The 27,255-nt window shown below is 40.6% G+C and overlaps 3 protein-coding genes across 3 annotated transcripts in view; all 3 read right to left on the reverse strand.

Moving 5' to 3' along the window:
* Positions 1-14,494, reverse strand: part of LOC138966788 (uncharacterized) — a 100,992-nt gene extending 86,498 nt beyond the window's left edge. The window contains exon 1 of the mRNA XM_070339127.1: positions 14,247-14,494. The gene's annotated coding sequence lies outside the window, so the exon portion shown is untranslated. The remainder of the gene's footprint in view (positions 1-14,246) is intronic.
* Positions 1-27,255, reverse strand: part of LOC138966786 (pre-mRNA-splicing factor 38A-like) — a 325,120-nt gene that overhangs the window by 194,435 nt on the left and 103,430 nt on the right. The gene's annotated exons all lie outside the window — the stretch shown is intronic.
* Positions 2,800-6,199, reverse strand: LOC138966789 (uncharacterized). Its single transcript, XM_070339128.1, has 3 exons — positions 5,745-6,199; positions 5,094-5,231; positions 2,800-3,465 (listed from the first exon to the last, which is right to left on the reverse strand). Exons 1-3 carry the CDS (start codon positions 5,965-5,967, stop codon positions 3,305-3,307), a joined length of 522 nt encoding a protein of 173 aa, XP_070195229.1. The 5' UTR covers positions 5,968-6,199; the 3' UTR covers positions 2,800-3,304.

Consider the following 27,255-nt stretch of genomic DNA (forward strand, 5'->3'; position numbering starts at 1 on the left):
TAGACATTTTGATGAGTCTGCATTTTTTCGTGATCTTAGTGAAGCTCCATTTCAGAGCGTTTTTGATTTCAGTCTTGCAGATGATGCTTTTGATCACTTGTATAGCATTTTAAGCACAATTATAGATAAGCACGTGCCCCTGCGTCAGCATAGAGTAAAACATGCCAGACTTCCGCCTTGGTTAACATCAGATATTATAGAGGCGATGGCTCTGAGAGATTATTTAAAGGAAAATAAGATGACGGACGAATATAAACAGCAGAGGAATGAGGTGTTAAACCGTGTGAGACAATCAAAAACTGGTTACTTTGATAAATTAATTTCCGATAAGAAAGATACTGCAACAATTTGGCGGGCAGTAAATGAAATCCTTGATAAATCAAGGAAAAAGTCAACGGAAACTAATAAATGTAATTACTGTTGTGATGTAACTGATTTCATTGAACACTTCTTTTTTGAATGCCCGGTTGTATACAAATTCTGGAAGTTTATTGAAGAATTTATTTTTCGTACTTTAGAAATTAAGATTGTTTTGAAAGTTAGTGATGTTTTATTTGGTATGCATTTTGTAATGGTGAAAAAGGCAACTATGTATAAATTGAACAACATTATCTTAATCGGAAAGATGTGCGTTAGTATATATAAAAACAAATTCGTTTTTACTGTTGGAAAGTATTTTTAATAGGCAGTTACAGATAAGAAGCATTTTTGTGTGAGTGTTCGAAGAACAAAACGTTAAAAAAGTTAGCTTGTTGTACTCGATAAGTTGTATTTAATTCATTGTATGAGATATTGTTAATTGTTGTTATTTATTTGAATAAAAAAAATTGAAAAAAAAAGAAGGAAAAAGTCAACTGCTAATCTAACAAAACTATCTGCGGAAGAATTTAATAATCATTTTATATCTTTAGCGGATAAATTGAAGGCTTCTGTGGCAGAAACAAATTCTCCGGATACAGATGACTGTTTTGAAAAATTAGACAAATACTGTCAGCGGAACAGAATAAACAATGAAGCGTTTATCATTCCTCCGATTGCAGTTCATGAGGTCGGAACATTTATTGAAAACCTGGAGAATAAAAAGTCCATGGGTCCGGATAAAATACCCGTGAAGTTACTGAACCTTTCTCTACCGTATATTGTGGATTCGCTCACGTTTGTATATAACCTTAGTATTGAGCAGAACTTTTTTCCGTCTAAACTGAAAAGCGCCAAAGTCATACCCCTTCCCAAATGTAAAGATCTCTCAGACCCAAGTAATTTTAGACCCATTTCTTTGCTGCCTGTTTTGTCAAAACCATTAGAAAGGCATGTGCACAAGCATCTTCTTGCTTACATGGAAGAACAAAATTTGTTCCATCAGTTTCAATCCGGTTTTCGGTCCAAGCATTCTTGCCACACAGCTCTTACGTCTCTCTGTGAAGCTTAATTGACTGTCAGCAATGAACAAGTCTGAAGTTACAGGAGCATTGTTCTTGGATTTTAAGAAAGCATTTGACTTAGTCGATCATTCCTTATTGCTAAAAAAATTACACTATTATTTTAGAAACGATTCGGTCTGTGACTTCTTTAAATCGTATCTTGCTGACCGGACACAGTATGTCACTCTACAGTGCCAGAATTCGTCTACTGCACTAATAAGACATGGCGTCCCTCAAGGGTCTATATTAGGACCTATTCTCTTTTGTATTTACGTTAATGATTTGCCTTTACATGTATCGGATGATAAAGTCAAGCGAGTTTTTTGCAGACGATTCGTCTATTCATACCAGTAACACCTCGTTGGAATCAGTAAATTCTTCCCTGAAGAACACTTTGGACGAAGTTGCGAAATGGTGCACATCAAATGCCATGATACTGCACCCAGAAAAAACTAAAAGCATTGTTATTACCACAAGACAAAAGCATCAGCTAAGTCCTCTTAAATTACCTTAGGTACAACTCAAATACAGCAAGTCAAAGAACATCGCATACTTGGTGTAACTGTTGATGAAGAAATGAAATGGCAAACACACATAAGCAACCTCTGCAAAGTGTTATCAAGGAATTTGTATTTGTTGTCAAAACTCAAACATTATGCGAAGTCTGAAACATTAAAAATGTTCGTTCATGCTCATATAATGCCTCATATTAATTTTGCTTCGACATTGTGGGATGGCTGCAGTGATGTTCACTTATTAAAACTCAATTCTCTGTACCGTCGTGCTGCAAAACTTATCCTGTATGAATCGCACATGTCTACAGAAATGAAGTTAAACAGCCTTAATTTCCTTCCCCTAAATACCCACCTTGCATACAATAAGGCTGTCTTTATGTATAAATTAGTTCATGGTGATGTGCCCAGTTATGTGCAATCCTATTTTACACATGTTACGAAGAGGTATGGGTCTCAAAATTTACTTCCTCCAATTCCTCGTATAGATCTTTATAAATCCAGCTTAGCTTTTTCAGGATCATCTCTGTGGAATTCTTTGCCAATAGAAATCAAACGATCCGCATCATTAAAGGCCTTTAAAAGGCAGTTGCACACACATTTGATCACACTATAAACTGCCCCTGATGTCTAGTTTCCATTGTGTACTCGGATAATGCATGCAATGCTCTTAAGTGCTTTGTTTTTTATGTTTATACTCGATCATTATTTTGATGTTTTACTAGTTTAATACTTTGATTAGATACTGTTCCTTTTAGGTATGAAATGATAGCATGTGCATGTGTGTAGGTAAGCGAGCGCACGCTCGCGCGCGCGAGCATGTGTGTGTATATGTGTGCATGTGTGTGTGTGTGCATGTGTGTGTGTGTGTGTGTGTGTGTGTGTGTGTGTGTGTGTGTGTGTGTGTGTGTGTGTGTGAGCTTGTGTGTGCGTGTGTGTGTATACGAGGGTGTGTGTGTGGATGTGTGTGTGTGTATGTGCGCAGTCTTTGCTTTCGTTTACAATTATTCTCTGTAGTATGTTCCAAGGACAGGTTGGAAGATTAGGCTAAGCCTAAAACCTTTATCCTTATGTAATAAAGTTCTGAGTTCTCTCTCTCTCTCTCTCTCTCTCTCTCTCTCTCTCTCTCTCTCTCTCTCTCTCTCTCTCTCTCTCTCTCTCTCTCTCTCTCTCTCTACGAAACAACGAGATCAACAACAACAACAACTACACCGAATTACGTAAATTGTAATACTCTAACCAAGTTCCTTTCAAGACAAAAACAAGTCCTGAAAAGTACCATCCAATCGCCATCAACGATTTTGTCACACTGAGTTAACTCAACGCTTGCTGATCTTGACACAATGACGACAACGACGTTATGAATGACACTCAGCGACGGCGTAAGTACTCCACCAGGAAACAGGCGGCGGACACAGCGAAGAATATGCCTCCAATGATGTCGAAGGCGAAGCCAAAGTGAAGACGAAATATACCGAAGTTGTCTTCAATTTCACTGTCGAAGACGACCGCCGCCAAAAACGCAAGGGTGGCTGCAAAGGATTAAAATGTTTGTTTAGATTGTGATACCGTCCTGAAAATGTATTTTATGGCATTGTTTTATTTAGATTTCTATTCCGTCACACAGTCCTGAAAATCAGCAATAACAGTCATGAGTTTAATACCGCCCTAAAAATATGTCATAGCATCAAGCATGTGTTGTTCACACAGGGTGACCAAAACATGCAACCCTCACAAATGCTAATAACTTCTACATCGGTTGACCGAATCACTTCATATTTGGGGACATAAATTTCAGCCAATGCATTACCCTTCCACAAAGTGACAGATTTATATTTTAAAGGGTCTGACTTTTGTGCAATTTCAAAATAAGTTTCCAAATTCGGCGATCGACTCAACAGTACGAGGTTCGAAATTGAGCGGTAGCCAAACTAACCCAACTTAAGCCCTCCAGGTTGTTACCTTTGGAGTAATTCGAATGACATAGTATACCTTAATCAACATTACACAATCAGTGACTTGAATACAGCAATTAAAGGCAGGATCAGGGCATTTCCCTTGGATGAATGCGTTTTTGTCATTGATGAATTTTGTGCGACATTGCGCAAGTGTTACTTTACAACGAAGGGTTTCATTTTTCCAGTCATTTGAGTTTAGCAAATATTTTCATAGTTGTTGAGCATGAACTTCAGTTCGTCCAAGACCATTCTACAAAGTTTCGAATCTGTAGGTAAAATGGTCCGATATTTAACGGTTCTCCAAAATGTGTTCCAAATTACACCTCCGAACTTGTCATTGGCACGAAAGCTTTCCTGTCTAGAGATTGCCCTGAACCTACCTGTAACTTCTTTCTTCTTGCACAAAAGTCAGAACACTTGAAGTACAAAATCGCCACTTTGTTGAAGGGTCATGCATAGGCTGAAATTTATGTCATCCAAATTTAAAGTGATTCGGGCAACAGATGTAGAAGTTATTAGCATTTTCGAGGGTTGCATTTTTTGTGGGTCACTCTGTATGGGTCGTTTTGTTAGCGTCCTGAAAGTATGTAACAGCATGTTGTTTTCCTTCAGATTTTGATAATAAATTGAACATTTTTGACATGCATAAAACAAGAATGTTGACAAGGTACGTTAGCGCTCTAAACACATGCGAAATGTGCAACAAGAGTAATTAAGTGAGAGTTATGCACAACCAATCTCCTGAGAGTTATGCAAAACCAATCTCCTGAGAGAACAACACGCCTTGAAATGAACAAGCGGCGCTCATCCTAAATGTCTGCTGGTAATAGACGAACTCCGGTAATAACTCTGTCGGGTGTGTATGAGTTGTGACTGAAAGAGTGAATACTCTTGCTTTTATGGAGGCAAACTTGACCACACGTGGTCCTTGTCCACGTAACAGTAACTCCCCTCGCGAGTGACTGTCACGTGGGAAAGTTTGTCTCGATAAAAGCAGGTGTATTCACTCTTTTACAACTCCAACAATCAAGCAGAGTTGTTTTTGAATATCGTCTATTCCCACTGAGCTACATCACACATGAATACTGTCAAAACGTTAGGCACAATTTAGGTACGTACCTATACTGTACATGTCCAACAGTTGTTTAAGGCAATACACTATAAACCTCAACAATCCAAACACGAAGAAGCATTGACTTTACCTGTTGCACAGTCTAGAATGACGGAGATGAGGAGGAATTGTTTTTGTTTGCCATAGAGGAAGAGTATGCGGATGATGAAATCAGCCATGAGTGCCATGAGGGCCAAACATGCCAGAGCCTGTGTTCCTTTGTACCAGCCTACAAGAGACACACACACATACAAGAAAACTGAGTTAGTTCAGGAGATGAGCATTTCCATGTGACGGCACTGGTGCCCCAAAACATTCCGAGAAAACATATTCTTCAGTTTTCACAATAATGTCAAATGTTAATAAATAACTTTGAAAATGATTATTTTTTGCAAGGAAAAATATGTCAATGATAACATTTAAAACTAACAATGATTAAATGGTGATCAAAGTACAAAACCAAATGCTGAGAACTCTGGCATTAATTAGTTTTAAGATGGGTCATCGAGTTCAAGAAAAACACTCCACCGCTGGCTCAAACTAAAATTCTCGCTGCACGTACCTCTCTACTACGCAAAAAATGTAAATCAAGAAAAGGGCATATATAAAGGCCGGGAGACGTACATTACTATCCACTACTACAACTACCACTGCTACTAATACCACCATCACCTCTACCACCCCTAACCGCTACTACTACTAAGTACTTCAAACACTTTTAAGACTCTACGAAGCAGCTTACTTTTATCGCCAAATACCGGTAGATCGTTGAAGTGCGAAGAACTGGTGGTTTTAAAACAGATGGAGGATACACATAATTCCCACAGACCCATGCGGATATCGTGCTCATCAATGTTAAGGACGACCCAATAAGAGACAGAGAATCCAGTGAGGAAGAAACAGGTTCCCGCAACAAAGCACGCTAGTCCCACTTTCCCCGCCTGCGTCAAGTTGTCCAGAACCATCTTGAAGCTGTGGATCTCCCTCTCCTGGCGTTGTTGTTGTTGTTGTTGCTACGTGGATCTAACAGCTGTGGATCTTAGAGCTGTAGACCTTACCGCTGTGGATCTCCCTCTCCTGGCGTTGTTGTTGTTGTAGTTGCTACGTGGATCTAACAGCTGTGGATCTTAGAGCTGTGGACATTATACGGTAAAGAATGACTCGGTTTGACACACACACACACACACACACACACACACACACACACACACATACACGCACACATACACCACACACACACGCACACACACACACACACACACACACACACTGTGACACACACATACACAGACACGGCACACACACACTCACACACACACACACACACTCTGACACGGCATACTGTGACAAATTATCTCCTGGCTGTCTCTCAGCTTGGATTCCCTATATCTCGCCCCCCCCCTCTCTCTCTCTGAGTCTCTCTCCTCCCTTCTCGCTCCCCCCCCCCCCCCCCCGCTCTCTCTCTGAGTCTCTCTCCTCCCTTCTCGCTCCCCACCCCCCCCCCCCCCTCTATTTCTCTCGCACGCTACTTGCTAGAATCTCGAACAACTTAGTAAACCAGGCATGCTAGCGCGCTTGAATTTAGACATTCTTTGCTTGCAGAGAGTAGAAAGGTTCTAATTGGTTTCAGACATGTTTGAGATGTTTCAGTTGATTAAAACCTTAATATCGCAATAGAAAGGGTAAGTTGATTGTAAACGTTCCTTTAACCATGTAAGAGTAACGTTCATGAACGCCTTCCATATTCTCTGAGTGCAGGCATATTTCCCGCCGGCGCGGACAGAAGTAAACGCACCACACAGACCACTGGCATGGTGTAGTATCCCGTTTAGTCCCCCCTCTGAAAAGGACCTCCGGGGGACTTTTCAGAGCTATACAGCGTCTCCGGGGGACTTTTTCAGCCCTAACAAGGCTTTACCGATCAAGCCTCGTTTTCGATTGGCACTAGCTTGTTTACTTGCGAAGAAGTTTCATTTTGTGTTTGACGGTAGTCCTTCTCTCTTAGGTTAACCGTTAGGCCTAATTAGAATGAAATAGCGTTGATAGACATTCAGCAAAAATTAAATACAGAAAAAATCACAAATGGTCCATACATGTATTAGGAGCCTGGGCGCCTAATATGGACCAGTGAAGCGGCCTTCACGAATCACTGTAAAAATCCCCCTATACTTCAAAATAACATGATACAACTTAGTGAACAAGTCAGACTAATTCAAATATGCTTTAGATTTATCTGTTTCGGGTTGATGAGAGCATTATTTGAAGCACACCATGAAACAAAAGAAGCTTATCAAAAACAGAGTGAAAATAAGTGAAATTATCAACTTCTACGAAAAGAAGATTTTTTGTTATATTTGTTTTAAATCTCGAGGCCTAGTTATAGGTTATTTCCAGCAAGCGTCTTAATGAATTAATAAAAATAGCCTTTAGCTTTTATTTTCTTCGATTTGTTGAAGGTGGTCCATATTAGGGAACTCGCACATACTTTGAGATTTTGCTATTATTTTGTGTTTGCAGTAGAAACTCGGGGTCAGCACTGCTAAAATGTAACAAATGCGGTCTTAGCTGTCATATATAGCAATTTTTGTGTGATAAAAGCTTTGGCTGTGGACAGAAACGAGTCCGTTTTAGGCGGCAAATTTAGAGTGAACGCTGCCAAAAGTGAAATAAGTCGCGTAAGGCGAAATTACTACATTTAGTCAAGCTGTGGAACTCACAGAATAAAACTGAACGCACTGCATTTTTTTCACAATGACCGTTGTCCGCCGCTCGTGCAAAAGGCAGTGAAATTGACGAGCCTGTTTAGCGCGGTAGTGGTTGCGCTGTGCTGCATAGCACGCTTTACTGTACCTCTATTCGTTTTAACTTTCTGAGCGTGTTTTCAATCCAAACATATATATCCTATCTATATGTTTTTGGAATCAGGAACCGACAAGGAATAAGATGAAATTGTTTCTAAATCGATTTCGGAAATTTGATTTTAATCATAATTTTTATATTTGTAATTTTCAGAGCTTGTTTTTAATCCGAATATAACATATTTATATGTTTTTGGAATCAGAAAATGATGAAGAATAAGATGAACGTAATTTCGGATCGTTTTATAAAAAAAATAATTTTAACTACAATTTTCAGATTTTTAATGACCAAAGTCATTAATTAATTTTTAAGCCTCCAAGCTGAAATGCAATACCAAAGTCCGGCCTTTGGCGAAGATTGCTTTGCCAAAATTTCAATCAATTTGATAGAAAAATGAGGGTGTGACAGTGCCGCCTCAACTTTTACAAAAAGCCGGATATGACGTCATCAAAGACATTTATCCAAAAAATGAAAAAGACGTCCGAGGATATCATACCCAGGAACTCTCATGTAATATTTCATAATGATCGGTCTCTGAATCGCTCTACACACACACACACACACACACACACACACACACACACACACACACACACACACACACATACACCACGACCCTCGTCTCGATTTCCCCTCTATGTTAAAACATTTAAACAAAACTTGACAAAATGTAAAAAGAGAAAAAGCCTAACGGTTTTGAGATTTGTGTTTCTGCAACTGTTTTGACATGTGCAAGTTATCCAGAGAGGGTGAATACAGCGAATCAAACTTTTTTGAGCGCTCTAGCGCCGTTAGTTTGTCAGAACAGGAGGTGGTCCATATAATAGGAGCCGGTCCATATTAGGAGCCCTTCCCCTATATTTTGGAGCAGAATGGATTATAATTCAAGACCTCACATGCCAATAATCAAAAATCGAAAATGTCTTGTAAAATCCGTATTTCTTCATATTTTGCAGCATGAACAGTCATCTCCACATTCTTTTGTTGTAAAGGAATACGTTTTATCGCGTTTGTTGTTTGCAATTTCAGCAAACAAGCTGTCGTCTATCTTGAATCAACTTTAAGTTCAGAACAAAGTGACGTCACTATCCGACGTCACAAAGGCGTTGCGAAGTGGTCGAAGTCATGGACATGGTCCCCGAGTATAGATCTATGGGTCGAAGTTCATGTAATTGTTTCTTGACTCAATTTTCTCTCAGTGGACATCTGGGCCACGTGATGATACAGTGTATTATTCCCCCCTCTGCTTCTTTCTCTCTGTAAAGGTGTAGGGCTAGTTATTTTTCGGTAACTTACCCAACAACCAAAATCACTTACCCAACAACGGGCCTGAATCCTCGATAGCTCACAGGTTGATGAGTTAGACTTTGCGGGAACTACTTTAGCGATTGAAAAGTTCCGAACGCTCCAATGTACGAAATATACATCTCCAGACCAAACAATACAAACATACTGCATTTAAACTGGCAACTACAGGCTTGAACACATTAATCTCCATATAAAATCTATGAGTTTGGTTGTTTTCTAAATCCAAATCTAACGATCAGTGCAGAGAAATTCGCTTTAGATCTCTTATGAGTGCACGCAAACTCCCAAGGCAAGTAACTCTCGTACGACAAGAGTAGTTCCCCTTCCAAATTTTCTGAACTGAGTTGCTTGGACAAGAGACTGCAATCCGACGGTTAGTTTTTGACAATATTTCATTTTATAAACAGATCACACGCAACCAAATGCACACATCGCATCAATTTAAAGAACATACAGCGGTTTCATACACTATTTTGCCCCAGAAAACAGAACTTCATACAGTTTTTAACGTTGGAACACGGGGGCAAAAGTTCGTCTGCTTGTCCCATTCGAAGAAAGAACATTTCCTAAGCGATACCAAAACATGACCAGAATTCGAACACACACTATCTGCCTTTACCGGCACAGCAGAATAACAACATAACTGTGTACTTGATTTTAGTCCAAAACAGGGAAACTGACAAGAAGTGTTAACAGAATTGATTGATTTTCCCTGAACTATACAACCGCGCATTATTCAATCGCCAGCGCAGGTAGACTGGTTGAGTGATTTGGATTCGATCAAACTTTCGCACAAAAACTCCTCTTTTCTTTGAATAACTGAAGAAAGGAGGAATAAAGAGGTTACATACCTCGTCTCAGTGATTATTAAAAATAATGGTCTCAGTTCGCGGTCATGAAAAAGCTCGCTGAAGCTCGCATTTTTCATGATCCGCTAACTTCGACCATTATTTTTGATAATCACTGAGACTCGGCATGTAACCTCTACATAACTAGCCCGAAATTGCTTTGAAAAAAAGGGGGAGGGGGGGGGGGGGGCCTTTTCAGGGGGAAGACTATATGGGATGCGAAGGGGGGGGGGGGGGGGGGCAAACTTGCTGTAGGGGGGCCAGTCGAAAACGAGACTTGGTCGCCAAAGGAGGACCTTATTAGAGCTGAAAAAGTGCCCAGAAGGCCCTGTATAGCTCTGAAAAGTCCCCCCGAGACGAGGGTGGTGTGGTGTGTGTGTGTGTGTGTGTATGTGTGTGTGTGTGGGTGTGTGTGTGTGTGTGTGTGTGTGTGTGTGTCTGTGTGTGTGTCTGTGTGTGTGTCTGTGTAGAGCGATTCAGAGTAAACTACTAGATCGATCTTTATGAAATTGTACATGAGAGTTCCTGGGTATTATATCCCCAGACAACTTTTTCATTTTTTTGATAAATGTCTTTGATGACGTCATATCCGGCTTTTTGTAAAAGTTGAGGCGGCACTGTCACACCCTCATTTTTCAATCAAAGTTGATTGACATTTTGACCAAGCAACCTTCGACGAAGGCCGGACTTTGGTATTGCATTTCAGCTTGGTGGCTTAAAAATTAATTAATGACTTTGGTCATTAAAAATCTGAAAATTGTAACTAAAATTATTTTTTTATAAAACGATCCGAAATTACGTTCATCTTATTCTTCATCATTTTCTGATTCCAATAACATATAAATATGTTATATTTGGATTAAAAACAAGCTCTGAAAATTACAAATATAAAAATTATGATTAAAATAAAATTTCCGAAATCGATTTAAAAACAATTTCAACTTATTCCTTGTCGATTCCTGATTCCAAAAACATATAGATATGATATGTTTGGATTAAAAACACGCTCAGAAAGTTAAAACGAAGAGAGGTACAGAAAAGCGTGTTATGCAGCACAGCGCAACCACTACCGCGCTAAACAGGCTCGTCAATTTCACTGCCTTTTGCACGAGCGGCGGACTACGGTCATTGTGACAAAATACAGTGCGTTCAGTTTCATTCTGTGAGTTCCACAGCTTGACTAAATGTAGTAATTTCGCCTTACGGTCCCTGTGGGGCCTTCTCAGGGTTGGGACGAAACGGGATATTACACCGGTGTAACGCGTTCAGCTTTCCGGCCCCATCATTCAGCTTTCTGATTCGATATATGCTCAAGACTGAAATGTTGTTTCCTGGTAAAAATTAAAGAAGTACACTTATTTGAGAAGGAAAAACACGTCAGTTTCCTGCATGTGAAGGAAATTGGTGGTGAAACTCAATCCACTGTTTCACCCCGGACAAAACTCGATTTCTTCAAAAAATCGTGCACCGAGTGGTTACGTCCCTTGAATGAGAATGGATGAAGCAAATTTCTAAGTTTAAATTAATAAAAATGTATTAGGTCGATCATCAGTACTATGGAAGTGTGGAGTTTATACAAGATCAACGAGGCCGAATCAGAAACTTAGCTGAATGCCGGTGGAAAGCTGAATGCGTTACACCGGTACGTGTCACGAAATAAAAACTCAGTCTGCTGTACAATTCCTCTCAATGCGGTCAAGGCGCATGCGCCAATCTTGGACGTTAGGGTTAGGGTTAGTTTGGGTTAGGGTTAGCAATCCGCTTGACTGTTCACGACCTGATTAATCTCCCCATGTAAGCGCATGCGCGTTGACCGCATTGAGAGGGATTGTTCAGTTTTTATATTTAGTCAAGTTTTGACTAAATATTTTAACATCGAGGGGGAATCGAAACGAGGGTCGTGGTGTATGTGCGTGTGTGTGTGTGTGCGTGTGTGCGTGTGTGTGTGTGTGTGTGTGTGTAGAGCGATTCAGACTAAACTACTGGACCGATCTTTATGAAATTTGACATGAGAGTTCCTGGGTATGAAATCCCCGAACGTTTTTTTCATTTTTTTGATAAATGTCTTTGATGACGTCATATCCGGCTTTTCGTGAAAGTTGAGGCGGCACTGTCACGCCCTCATTTTTCAACCAAATTGGTTGAAATTTTGGTCAAGTAATCTTCGACGAAGCCCCGGGTTCGGTATTGCATTTCAGCTTGGTGGCTTAAAAATTATTTAATGACTTTGGTCATTAAAAATCTGAAAATTGTAAAGAAAAAGAAAAATTTATAAAACGATCCAAATTTACGTTTATCTTATTCTCCATCATTTGCTTATTCCAAAAACATATAAATATGTTATATTCGGATTAAAAACAAGCTCTGAAAATTAAATATATAAAAATTATTATCAAATTTTTTTTTTCGAAATAAATTTAAAAACACTTTCATCTTATTCCTTGTCGGTTCCTGATTCCAAAAATATATAGATATGATATGTTTGGATTAAAAACACGCTCAGAAAGTTAAAACGAAGAGAGGTACAGAAAAGCGTGCTATCCTTCTCAGCGCAACGAATACCCCGCTCTTCTTGTCAATTCCACGTGCACTGCCTTTGCCACGGGCGGTGGAGTGACGATGCTACGAGTATACGGTCTTGCTGCGTTGCGTTGCGTTCAGTTTCATTCTGTGAGTTCGACAGCTACTTGACTAAATATTGTATTTTCGCCTTACGCGACTTGTTATTTCGTATGGAAAGCCGTTTGGCTCATAACCATTACACGCGTAATAAAACATAAATACACGTGTAATAAATAATTGATACACGTGTAATAAATGATTAATGCACGTGTAATAATCATTTTTACGCGTGTAATAAATAATTCATGCGCGTGTAAGAAATGATTAAATACGCGTGTAATAAATATTTCATGCGCGTGTAAGAAATGATTAAATACGCGTGTAATAAATATTTCATGCGCGTGTAAGAAATGATTAAATACGCGTGTAATAAATATTTCATGCGCGTGTAAGAAATGATTAAATACACGTGTAGGAAATTATTTAAATACAGGTGTATTTAATCATTACATACACCCGTAATAAACTTAAAACTTGAATCGGAAAATATACGACATGCAAAGCAACAACTCTCGTCTATTCTACTTCCGGTTCGCGCGCACAACAACCGACTTCATCTGATAAAACAAGTAACTTACCTTTCCAATGCTGTGCGAGCCTGGGCAAAGGCGTTAAATTGTTCTCGCAAACCTTCTAAGGTGACATTGACGTTTGCCGCTTCCGCCATCTTGAGCTGTAAGCGTGCAAAGCGAGGCGATGAAGACGCATAGAGTGTTTTTCATGTGAATTCCCAGTACGAGTTTTTAAGTCGCTTAACCACGTGACTCCTGCATTTTTAACGCTTGTATAAAATATTTATTACACGCGTATTTATTCATTTCTTACGCGTGTATGAAAAATGTATTACACGTGTATTTAATCATGTCTTACACGTGTACGAAATGATTAAATACACGTGGAATAAAAATGTCATACACGTGTACGAAATGATTAAATACACGCGTAATAAATATTTCATGCGCGTGTAAGAAATATTTAATACACGCGTAAGAAATATTTCATGCGCGTGTAAGAAATAATTAATACACGCGTAATAATCATTTCATGCGCGTGTAAAAAATATTTAAATACATGTGTAATAAATAATTACACGTGTATTTAAATATTTCTTACACGCGCATGAAATGTTAATTACGCGTGTATTTAATCATTTCTTACACGAGTATGAAATATTTATTACACGTGTATTTAATCATTATACTATTCCATAGCATGAGAAAAAAGATAAATTACACGTGCAATACGAAATAAATACACGTGTATTAGTCATTTATTACGCGTGTATTTATGTTTTATTACACGCGTAATGGTTATGAGCCAAACGGCTTTCCATAATTTCGTGACACCGGCACTGAATGGTTACGCCTAGACTCTCTTTGGAAATTCACTTGTACACTGACTTCCTTGAAGACCGGACACTTAGAACATGTATGTTTCGCTAGTCACAATCAATCATAGTTTATTCAACATTTTGTTCTCCAAAAAGAACTTTACCTTGCTAAATGAAGCGACACGAAATCGACAACTGATTAAAACTGTTTCACACCAATCCAGTCAGTCCCAAGATCACAAACTGACATTTGTCAACAACGCTGAGAAAAACAAACCTTGATCTTTTCCTCTCTTCTAGTTCGAGGGAGGACAACAACAGGTTCACAAACTTGAAACGCGCCGCGGGGCGTCTCCTACGCACTGCAGCACGGTTTCAACACAGGCAGAGAGAATCGAATCAATAAATGCAGATTGACACTATCAGCGTGTCGGGGAGACCGGAAACACAGCGATCTTCAGCCAAACAGGAAAACACCACTGACAAATGGGATGTTATTATTCGTATTCATGTATTTTCCACACGCTGTTGAGTACAGTAGAACCCCCCCTTCAGTCACGACCCACACACATCTGCGAAATTGAGGTCTTACAACGGCGGGAGTCTTATGTCTTAAAGGCACAGTGCAGCTCACAGCCTTCGTTTTGCGTTTTTGTTGCAGCTGAGTGCATTTACAGTTCAAAAATCCTCCTATGGTAGTAAAACAAACCCAAAACTACCCAACGACGACATCTGTGAAGCTCGACAGTTTCTTGTTCACGCGAGTGCACTAATTAACCTAGTTATTACGTGGTGTTTGGTCGGAGTTCGATTCAACTGAGTGATTCCGGCCTCGATTTTGTTTTACACAAACTCACGATGACGTCTGACATAGTTTGCTAGTGACGTGTCTTTTTGTGCATGATGTGGTGATCTACCTGATCTAAATTTAGATCCAAAAATAGGTCAAGACCAGCCAGGTCCGAGTACGAAATTAATTCGTAAAAAAATCGCAGTTCTTGACTCTTTGGGTGCAAGTCAATGAAACTTGGTAGTTCTTCTAACGGATAGCTGCCTGAGGTATGACTAAAAGCCCCAGGGGCTCCGTGCACCTGGATTTGACAAGTTCAGTACCTTTAAATTGGAGGTAAATTGATAGGGGCTATGGACAGAAAATGTAAACAAGTCGCGTAAGGCGAAAATACAACATTTAGTCAAGTAGCTGTCGAACTCACAGAATGAAACTGAACACAATGCAACGCAGCAAGACCGTATACTCGTAGCATCGTCAGTCCACCGCGCACGGCAAAGGCAGTGAAATTGACAAGAAGAGCGGGGTAGTACTTGCGCTGAGAAGGATAGCACGCTTTTCTGTACCACTCTTCGTTTTAACTTTCTGAGCGTGTTTTTAATCCAAACATATCATATCTATATGTTTTTTGAATCAGGAACCGACAAGGAATAAGATGAAATAGTTTTTAAATCGATTTCGGAAATTTAATTTTGATCATAATTTTTATATTTTTAATTTTCAGAGCTTGTTTTTAATCCAAATATAACATATGTATATGTTTTTGGAATCAGAAAATGACGAGGAATACGATGAAATTAATTTTGGATCGTTTAATAAAAAAAACTTTAATTACAAGTTTCCGATTTTTAATGACCAAACTCACTCATTAGTTTTTAAGCCACCAAGCTGAAATGCAATACCGAAGTCCGGGCTTCGTCGAACATTACTTGACCAAAATTTCAACCAATTTGGTTAAAAAATGAGGGCGTGACAGTGCCGCCTCAACTTTCACGAAAAGCCGGATATGACGTCATCAAAGACATTTATCAAAAAAATGAAAAAAACGTATGGGGATATCATACCCAGGAACTCTCATGTCAAATTTCATAAAGATCGGTCCAGTAGTTTGGTCTGAATCGCTCTACACGCACACACACACACACACAGACACACACACACACGCACGCACATACACCACGACCCTCGTCTCGATTCCCCCCTCTACGTTAAAACATTTAGTCAAAACTTGACTAAATGTAAAAAGCAAGGTCTTACAGTGGGATATCTGAATTATTCAAACTAGGGGTTTAAACAGGGGTTCCACTGTAGTGTGAGAGTGAATGGGAAAGGGTGTGCGCGCGGGCTGCTAGCTGTGCACTTTCGGGTGGAATCAATAAATGTGAAGTGCACACAAACCCCCGCACCCTCCACTTCTTGTCAGACAGTGGTGGATGGTGTGAGGGAGGGAGGGTGAGCCGGACAACTCCTCACATTCATGAACTTTGACTACTCCAGCATTAGCGTGTTGTTTCAATGCCATATGTGTGAAATACTTGGATTTGATAATCAGAATTTATTTGAACAATAAAATTTGGTCATTGTTGATACAACTTCATAGTTCAGTTTTAAAGGGTAGATCTGTGTCTAGATTTACACATTCCTTTTGTTTCGGTGACTTATTTTTAAAATAACTCCCAATCCATAATTTACAATACATTTGCCTTTGATTTTTTTCTGCAGGGCAACCATCAACCCTGTGGGAAGTAAACAGTCCGAGCGGGACGCCTACTTTGAAACTTGGGTATGGTGCAGGGACACAGCCTGACAGCCAACAAGGACGGTACCAGAGACTCAAGGAGAGGAAGAAGCTTGTGGGGAGTGAGTCAACTCCTTCTCACCCTAATTTAGCAGAGGATGCTGGTGATGGCGACGGTGAAGGTACTTCGGATACAGCAGAACTGGCTGCTTTTCTTCCCGAGAGAGGTGACTGTGGCGGTACTTACTGCCAGACTGAAACCTATGACAATTTTGCCTGGATTTCTAAAGATGAAGAAAAGCTGCTACGGGATGAACTAAACAGGCTGATAGAAACTCGGGAACTTAAAGACGAACTTGCCAAGAAAAAAATGACACTTGATTCTTTGAGGGACAATGACGATACTGTGTGATATTTTACTGGGATTTCTAATTTCTTCACACTTGCTACATTATTTGATTTTCTTGCACACTCACGCAGAGTTTCAAGCTCTCATGCTCACATCTATATGTGTGTGTGTGTGTGTGTGTGTGTGTGTGTGTGTGTGTGTGTGTGTGTGTGTGTTCGCGATACACGGCCAAAGTTCTCGATGGATCTGCTTCAAATTTCGTGGGCATATTCAGGTAAACCCCGGACACAACCTGGTCGATGAGAATTTTCAACACGTGCTCTCAGCGCGCAGCGCTGAACCGATTTTGGTTTTTCTGTTCATCTTCCCAGATCCATTCCCAGTAACTCTTCCTTATCTTCTCCAGTGTTTTGCGTTTATCTCCCTTCCTTCGTGTGGCGTCAATCCATATTCCCGTTACTATTTTTAGAAGGTCACTGTCCACAACGCTCAATCCATATTCCCGTTACTATTTTTAGAAGGTCACTGTCCACAACGCTTTCATCCCGGCGAAGCCGGGTATCACTCTTCCTTATCTTCTCCAGTCTTTTGTGCGTTTATCTCCCTTCATTCGTACGGTGCGCCGGCGAAGCCGGCGTACACCCGGCAAAGCCGGGTATTCGGCGAAGCCGGGTATTCGGCGAAGCTGGGTATTCGGCGAAGCCGGGTATTCGGCTCTACTTCTTCCCGATATCATGCCGAGTCCCAACCCTGCTCGCAGCGCCAGATGTAACCGTGTGCCGAAACACTACGATCACCTCGGGAAGCGAAGTGCAATCAAACAGGTTTGAAAATGTTAGGGCTAATTTCTTAGCCCTATAAAAACTGTTATGCAAACCCGAAGGTTTCCATGAACATACAGACAATCGGAAACCACCAGACCCCATCACAAACAGAACTCTACAATCCACAGGTGTTGACTTTAAAGGCCAACAACTCGGGTGCAGAGTCTGCTGTGAAAGGAGCGGTAGCCTCCCCTGTCACATATTCCATACAAGAAACGGGTAAAAGGAGAAACAGAATCCGTTAGTCGCCTCTTACGACATGCTGGGGAGCATCGGGTAAATTCTTCCCCCTAACCCGCGGGGGGGGGGGGGGGGTCTCGTCGATAATGATTTTTCATGGTGTTTTGTAATTTTTAAATTACAAAGGAATTGATATCTTTCAAACCGGTATGACATCATGAGCTGACCACAATGCTCTCACGAAAATCGGTCAACCTGCCAAGGCAACCAGTCAAAGACAAACAATGACTAAATCAATGTTTATCAATGCCATTGACACACAGAGGTTTTCTGTAGAATAAATTCGGATTATTCCCCCCCCCCCCCCCCCCCCATTGCCGCACAACATGAACACATCAGCCACTGAGAGAGAGAGAGAATGAGAGAGAGACTCGGAGAGGGTAACGGGGGGGGGGGGGGGGGAGATATATTAGGGACACGTGAGAAATAAAAGAGCAAAGCAAATAATAATAATCACGCGACTGGAAGACTTACTCAGTATTTTCGTCTAGTCTTGGTTGTCAAAAAGTGTGCACGCGCAGAGCCGATGTCAAAATCACCAAGTGACTTGCTATGCCAGCGTAGCATCATCAGGCGGTTGATGTACTTGGCCGTGACACTTTTAGTTTTAGTGTCTGACAAGGGCCTTTTCTGACCTCTTGGATCTTTGCTTCATAGTTATTATTATGGGGGCGAGGACGCCCCCATTCTATACGGATAGTTTCGAGGTTGACCATGGGCAGCGCCATTTTGTTGTGAAATACGTCATCAGTTTGTGTACACAGGAAGTTGTGACATCCGTCACCCTATGGGAGGGGTGGAGGCAACATCAGGCCCTTCAATCAGGAGTGGGCTTATGATATGCTGGGTGATCTTAGAATAACCCTTTTTAGCGGATGAGCGTATGATACGAAGAGCGGGGCACGAGGTGAGTGTCTGCAGAAAAAATGTAATAACTCCTAAAATACTCATTATCCTGCAACCATATTACAGTTGTCAAAACCCGAAATGTAGCGCTACTTATTCACGTTGCTCTTTTTACAAAAAAATGCGTATCTATTGAATAACTATCCAAAACACAAGGCAGGTCGCTGATTTGTGGTTGGGTGCTCTTATGAAATACCCCCCTGTGCGCTTATGATAGCTTGATTTTTCGGATCGGATGCGCTTATGACTGGTTTTTCGCTGCGCTGCTTAGTTCCCACTTTCTTGCTACCTTGTTGCTACTAAAACGTATGTTATACATTATTTTATTTAGCCCCTTGCATGACTTTTGTCAAGGGAACTTATGCTTTCAAGTGTTGCTGCTTCCAGTGACAGGAAGGTACAGGGATGTTGCTACAAATTCATACCTATAGGACAAATGTCCTGAGTTCTTCAGCATCAATAGGACATTTGACCGCTTTCAGAAAGTTTAATAGGACATTATGAATTTGCGCCAAACAGCTTATAACATTCCATGGAATTGTTCCAAAGTCATGCGCCCACACACACACGCACACACACACACACACCCATGCGCGCGCGCTGTAGAACACACACATAATATAGTAAATACATCAACACAGTGTGCGTATAATGTTGTATTTGTTTTGTTTCAAAGAAACCACAAAAAAGAAACCAACATGAACAACTTCAGAGCCGCTGGAGTTGTCTCCCGTACTCCTGTAGCATGCACTGATCTATTCTAAAAATAATCCACTATTTTTAGATCAGTGCGCTGCACCGAGACGGTTATAAATACCCAAACGGCGCATACCGCAAACGGTTCGGGAATTCCCGACAAAAGAAAAGATCCGCACGCGGCACTGGCAACTTCAGTGTCAGCTGAACACGAGAGCGTTCGGTCTTTTAGAAGATTTGTATCTTGAAATGAAAATTAACGAATATCGCGCTGTCCGAAGGAATGGAGTACATATCGGACAATGACCACGCTCAGGCTAAAACGATAGGACATCTGACCGACATGCGGCAATGTGAATCGGACATTTGGGGATTTTCATCAATAAATGTCCGATGTCCGACGCCTAACGACATCCCTGATCATATCCCCAAACTGTGGATATGATAACACTTGTTATGCGAAGTTTCCAATTTCTGTCATTTACTTTTACATAGATAAGACACATTCATTTGTTTACATGTGCGTTCGCATTTTAATGTGTTTCACAAACACGAGTTTATAAAGTACACAAATATCATATGAGTAAAGTTTATGTTTGTTTCTCTGTTGTTTTTTCTTTTCAGTTGAAGCATTTAAGCCCAAGTACGAGGAAGATGCCTTCTTCAGGAATGGAGGAATCAGTGAGTATATTTCTACAAAATAGTTATCTACACACATTTTCTTTCATTAATCTTTCAGTATGAGGGTAAACCAAGGAAACAATTGCATAACAAAAAATAGATAGATAAATCAACAATCAATAAATGATAAATAAGACAGCTAATAAATAAGTGAAAAAGAAAGACAGAAAAAATGAATTAATAATGAGGCAGGGATGTTGCTACAAATTCATACCTATAGGACAAATGTCCTGAGTTCTTCAGCATCAATAGGACATTTGACCGCTTTCAGAAAGTTTAATAGGACATTATGAATTTGCGCCAAACAGCTTATAACATTCCATGGAATTGTTCCAAAGTCATGCGCCCACACACACACGCACACACACACACACCCATGCGCGCGCGCTGTAGAACACACACATAATATAGTAAATACATCAACACAGTGTGCGTATAATGTTGTATTTGTTTTGTTTCAAAGAAACCACAAAAAAGAAACCAACATGAACAACTTCAGAGCCGCTGGAGTTGTCTCCCGTACTCCTGTAGCATGCACTGATCTATTCTAAAAATAATCCACTATTTTTAGATCAGTGCGCTGCACCGAGACGGTTATAAATACCCAAACGGCGCATACCGCAAACGGTTCGGGAATTCCCGACAAAAGAAAAGATCCGCACGCGGCACTGGCAACTTCAGTGTCAGCTGAACACGAGAGCGTTCGGTCTTTTAGAAGATTTGTATCTTGAAATGAAAATTAACGAATATCGCGCTGTCCGAAGGAATGGAGTACATATCGGACAATGACCACGCTCAGGCTAAAACGATAGGACATCTGACCGACATGCGGCAATGTGAATCGGACATTTGGGGATTTTCATCAATAAATGTCCGATGTCCGACGCCTAACGACATCCCTGAAGGTGTAGAGATAATATAGTTCTCTGCTTCACCAAATGTACGACCAATAGTGAGATGTTTTGTGTCTGTTTATACTTCCTACTAATACTGCCGACAAACTAGCCAGAATTGCACTATTGCGCCTAGACAGAAAAAGGGTTAGACAAAAATGCAGCCTCAATGACATCTCTCAATTATTTCACGCTCATTATCCTAGCTAAACACACACCACTTTCATAAAGGAATGTTGATTTGAAAACAAAAACACTAATAGGGTTTGAGATGCGTTCTGTTTGTAGATGGAGTATTCTGGGATCATGGACGGCAGTGGTATTGACCTGGACATATCTCAGGAGATTCAAGTGGAAACTACCCAGGCTGACCCAGGACCACCCCCAGCCAGCAGCACGCCTGCGAAGCCTGCGAAGAAGGACAGGGGGAAGACTCACCTGTGTACCGCTTGTGGAAACACCTACAAGCACTTGCCAAATCTCAGGCTACTCACGAAGAGGGTTTCCAGTGTTTCATCTGTAAAAAGGCGCTGGTTAGTCAAGTCGCGCTGGAGTCTCACTGACTTGAACGGCCATGAAAAGAAGAAGCCATTCAGCTGTGCTGCCTGTAAGAAGACTTACCAGAGCAGGACCAGTCTTGCACAGCACTCCTGCAGCAGCAAACCACAGAGCTTTCCGTGCGATGAATGCCCCAAAGTGTGCCCATCGAAGAAGGCTTTAACTCAGCACAGGCTGAAGCATGCACCAATGCCAGAGTTTCGGTGCCAGTTTTGTGGCGTGGAGTTCAAGTTCAGACAGGGAAGAGATCGTCATGTCAAAAGTAGATGCAGGGTTGCCCAGGAAACAAAAACATCTAAGGATTCTTATCCACCTTTGATGTTGCAACCGCTTTAAAGTTACTGTTCAGAACTTTGTGAAAAGGAAACAAACACTTGTTTGTTAGAGTTTAATTTTACTCCTTTTGGTTTTATGAAGACGCAAGATTAGTTTCATATTATTGATTTTAATAAAAGCATAGAAAACTGCAAAATATTAATTTCAATCTCTCTCTCTCTTTCTCTCTCATAAGTTTACTTTCTATACTTTCTAATATTAATTAACTGTAATTAAATTGTATGTACAGTCATTGAAGCCTTGTCTGGTCATAATATGTCCCGGTTATCATGAACTTTGTGAAAAGGAAATAAACACTTGTTTGTTAGAGTTTTAATTTTACTCCTTTTGGTTTTATGAAGACGCAAGATTAGTTTCATATCATTGGTTTTAATAAAAGCATAGAAAACTGCAAAATATTAATTTCAATCTCTCTCTCTCTCTCTCTCTCTCTCTCTCTCTCTCTCTCTCTCTCTCTCTCTCTCTCTCTCTCTCTCTCTCATAAGTTTACTTTCTAATATTAATTAACTGTAATTAAATTGCATGTACAGTCATTGAAGCCTTGTCAGGTCATAATATATCCCGGTTATCATTAACATTGTCTCACAGCATAAAAAAGACATACTGTTTAGTCAGTACATTTGCATGTTACACATTTGCATGTCCTACACACACACACACACACACACACACACTCACACACACACACACACACACACACACACACACACACACACACACTTAATCAGCTACTCTAGCTCAATCCCATGTCTGACATGGGAAAACACTTTGGTTTCGTCAACACGGAAGTACTGGCGAACACCGCGGTCTCCCCTGCTCGGTTCAGTAGGTCCTGACAGCCGGGAAGATTTCCGTTTCAGCCTCTTTTCGGAAGTTCTAGGCACTCCGTGTAAAGCTGAACAAAACAATACCGAAGCTTATGTGCTTCATGTTTATCAACTGTGTGGGTTATGATTTCTTTGAAGATGGAGAACCCTTCTCCACAATGGTAACATCTATAATCCATGATCTGTAAAATGAGAACATTTAATTAAGATCATTCAGGTCATCAAGCAAAAAACTAGGCAGCGCAGCGAAAAACCAGTCATAAGCGCATCCGATCCGAAAAATCAAGCTATCATAAGCGCACAGGGGGTATTTCATAAGAGCACCCGACCACAAATCAGCGACCTGCCTTGTGTTTTGGATAGTTATTCAATAGATACGCATTTTTTTGTAAAAAGAGCAACGTGAATAAGTAGCGCTACATTTCGGGTTTTGACAACTGTAATATGGTTGCAGGATAATTAGTATTTTATGAGTTATTACATTTTTTCTGCAGACACTCACCTCGTGCCCCGCTCTTCGTATCATACGCTCATGCGCTAAAAAGGGTTATTCTAAGATCACCCAGCATATCATAAGCCCACTCCTGATTGAAGGGCCTGAACATTGTTCATCTGTAGAAAGTTGTGAAATCCGTCACCCTATGGGAGGAGTGAAGTCAAAATTGGTGAGTCATCACAGAGTTTGTGTAACACAGGAAGTTGTTCAACAAAAACATGATATTTCGCATTGTGCAGGGTCAACTGCAACAAACTCAAACCGAGCCATTCATACCTACTTGTATTTGAGCGACTTATATACCGACATTTTTATTTCTTATTTTCAGCACAGGTGTAGGAAAAATCATGAACCAAAATGTTATTTATTTTCTAATTTAACATTGTTTTTACAAATATGACCATGGTCTTTTAAACATACAGTGACATTAAACATTGTTATGTTAAAAAAAAAGAAAAAAGAAAAAAAGCTTTTGTGCACAAATCAGAAAATACATTGTACATTTTACCTACAGGCCAAACCGTGAGTGTCTGTGGCAAAGCCCGACCCAGGAAATTGCACTGATTTTATATTTAGATCAGAGGGAAATTGTCAAGAACAGGCGCTTGCATTTGGATGTGTCCAATGATAGTAGGTTTGGTTGTGATCAATCAGAATAATGTAGGAATAAAAATGTATGACAGTTTGGTATGATGACATGTAATTCACATATGCTGAAATATGATATTATAAAAAAAAAATAAAAAAAAAATATATATATACATCATGTAATATTATTATGGCTGTTGCCATGACCATGAAACCCAACAAAGGTTTAATGTAATGTAATTCAAAATACCAAAACCGAGCACCTATTAATCTCGTCTTTGCGCGTGAAGATTGAGGCCGTCTGCCAGTAGCGGTTAGGTCATACAGTGGAACCCCTCTCTAGCGACCTTTAAAATGTTGACAAAAATCGGTCCTTATGGAGGGGGGTCCTTACAGAGGGAGGGGGGCGGAGTCAGGGGGCCACAAAGAAAGTCAGATTTTCTTAAAAAAAAGAAAACAGAGAAGTTTGAGTTGCTGACGACCGTTCCCTCTGAAAGCAAACTGCTTCGATTTCATGTTTGTCCTTGGTGTCCACCAGTTCTGGTGCATGTACTACCCTGGCCAAGTTTCCTCTCAAGACATCAAAGAGACCGCCCCATAGGTTAAACTCCCCATAGGTTAAACTCGGTCACTGACCCGGGTGCTGAAAGTGTTTCCTCTCTCAGATATGAAAGGCGAACCAGAGACTATAGAGTATACAGAGACGGTCATCCTTCTTTGCGCTGCGGTGCGAAACTGAGACCGGCCAGCGCAGCGCGGGAAAAGAGCCACTCCCTGCCGCAGAAGGTAGCTCGCGAAAAGCGGCTGCTGTCGGCTGTGTTTATATCACGTTTATATTAACATACTGTCTGTTCTGTCCGGCTGACAGTGCTGCAAACAGTAACCGGATGAAAAAATATGTTTGTTTGTGAACATCCTTTTTAAATGACCATAAAAACACCGCAGAAAATGGTATAGATTAAAATTAAATCAAATTAATTTTCTTAGGCAATATTCGCTGCATCGCTGTAGTTATGCAAACATGATTCAAGTCAGTCTCTTTTCACGAACTAACCGTCGTTATTTGTGTGTGTTTTAATCAAATACAAATACATACTGAATACATGGTTAGTTAAGCCTGAGAAAATATTCAGGAATTAATCGTTTAACGAAATAGTTCCCGGTTAAATCGGTAACTAAGGCATTTAGTCAATTTGGTGTCGTCCCAGCACATCGAAACTGAAATGGGTTGTCAATAACACGGAGCTAAGAAGTTATCATGTAAGGAAAACTGTAAAATACAGCAACTTAAACCAGATTCTTGTGACCAAGCTGACTTTAAAGAATCTTGATCGATCGATGATTTTCTTATTTCTTTTCAGTTGCTTCTTTCTTGTTCAGAAAGCTCTCTCTCTCTCTCTCTCTCTCTCTCTCTCTCTCTCTCTCTCTCTCTCTCTCTCTCTCTCTCTCTCTCTCTCTCTCTCTCTTATTATGGCAAGATTCCGAGGTGGAATAACAGAACTATTGTGCACGTTAATCGATATAAGAGATACGATGCGGATATGTTGTTATGCCCATTGTGCAGGGAAAGTAAGGAAGATGAGTTTTATTTTGTGCTTTGTTGCCCCGCACTTCGTGATTTGCGATGCCAGTTTATTCCTGCTAAGTTTTATAGAAACCCAAGTTTACACAAGTTTTCTATGCTTATGGCATCTGTGAATGAAGGTATTGTTCGAAAGTTGCCAGCTTATGTGTACAAAGCATTTCGGCTACGTAGTGTTGTTATGTCTTAGTTCATGTAAGCCTACGGTATATTTTATTTGAAATGTAATGTCTTAGTAGTTCGTGTATGATTTATTTCATTTGATGTGTGTGCAAATGTCATTATGTCATTGTATATATGTTCACCCCCGTCATAAGGGGCTACGGCCTAAATGAGTAAACAATCCAATCCAATCCAATCCAATCCAATCTCTCTCTCTCTCTCTCTCTCTCTCTCTCTCTCTCTCTCTCTCTCTCTCTCAGGCTCTCTCTCTCTCTCTCTCTCTCTCTCTCTCTCTCTCTCTCTCTCTCTCTCTCTCTCTCTCTCTCTCTCTCTCTCTCTCTCTCTCTCTCTCTCTCTGTCTACCCTCTGGACTGGTTTGAGGCTGTAGTGTGTATACAGTGTGTGTTTTCACTGTTCCGGTAGAATAGATCTACACGCAGTTCGACGCTACAACTTTTACTGATTTTCCAACATTTAACGAGAGAAAACTGAATTGAAGAAACAATCCTCACCTGCTCTCTTCCTTGGGAAATTTGAACATCCTGAAGCCTTTGGCATGTGCGTTTGAGCAATTGATTCTTTCTTTATTTGGTGTTTAACGTCGTTTTCAACCACGAAGGGTTATATCGCGACGGGTTTGAGCAATTGATGAGCAATTGATGGCCGAACACCATGCCCCACTGCGTTTTCGCGTTGGCGCGGCCATGCTTGTGCAGCACGATATCACTGTGGCAGTTGTAGATTAGCTCCCTTTGACCGTTATCAGTAAATGGCCTATCCTTGAATGGTATGAAAGGGGAGGAGAACTTTAGCTGAATAAAAGATGGAAGCAGACCACATGCTGGCGTCTGAGTGAAGTTTGTCTTTAACATAGTGTCAGAAAAATGGATCGTCTAGACCCACCACAACCACTGCAGCTCCAAGGAAATGTGGCAGAGCATTGGAAGCGTTTCAAACGAATGTTTGAAATCTATCGAGCAGCGAGTGGCCTCGACACGAAGCAGAGAAAGGTACAGAGCATGACATTCTTACACGTGGTAGGACCGGAAGCAGTGGAAGTGTATCACACTTTCCAATGGGCTGAAGGTGAATGTGGAGAACATTGCGACAGTGCGAATGATTTTCATACATATGCATGCATGCTACAAAAATTTGAGCAATACTGTGAGCCAAGAAAAAATGTCACAATTGAGAGGCATGTGTTTTTCACTCGAAATCAAAAAGCTGGTGAAACATTTGATGTATACTTGACTGATTTAAAGTTCAAGGCGAAGTCATGTGAATTTGGGCAACTCAAAGACTCATTGATCAAAGACAGATTAGTGGGTGGTATTTTGAGTGATCAGGTTCGTGGGAGACTTTTGAGAGAAGCTGATCTCACACTGAAGAAAGCAGAGGACATATGTCGAGCAGCAGAAGCAACAGAAGCTCAACTGAAGCTAATGAACGAAGAGCAAAGCACTTCTGTGAATGCCGTTAAACACAGAAACAAAGAGAAACCAAGTGAAGCAGCAGCAAGCAGATCTGAAGCAACACCTGTCAACTGTAGGTACTGTGGCAAAACTCATCAGCGACGGAAATGTCCAGCCTATGGTTAAGTGTGCAATAAGTGTAAAAAGA

This window comes from Littorina saxatilis, linkage group LG5, assembly GCF_037325665.1.
Source record: "Littorina saxatilis isolate snail1 linkage group LG5, US_GU_Lsax_2.0, whole genome shotgun sequence".
NCBI lineage: Eukaryota > Metazoa > Mollusca > Gastropoda > Littorinimorpha > Littorinidae > Littorina > Littorina saxatilis.

Excerpts from the sequence above, each read along its gene's own strand:
- LOC138966789 (XM_070339128.1), bottom strand. The coding sequence starts at position 5,967 with ATGGTTCTGGACAACTTGACGCAGGCGGGGAAAGTGGGACTAGCGTGC. Across the intron at positions 5,232-5,744 it reads ACCGGTATTTGGCGATAAAA|GCTGGTACAAAGGAACACAG; the intron begins GTAAGCTGCTTC and ends TGTCTCTTGTAG. Across the intron at positions 3,466-5,093 it reads CATTCTAGACTGTGCAACAG|CCACCCTTGCGTTTTTGGCG; the intron begins GTAAAGTCAATG and ends AATCCTTTGCAG.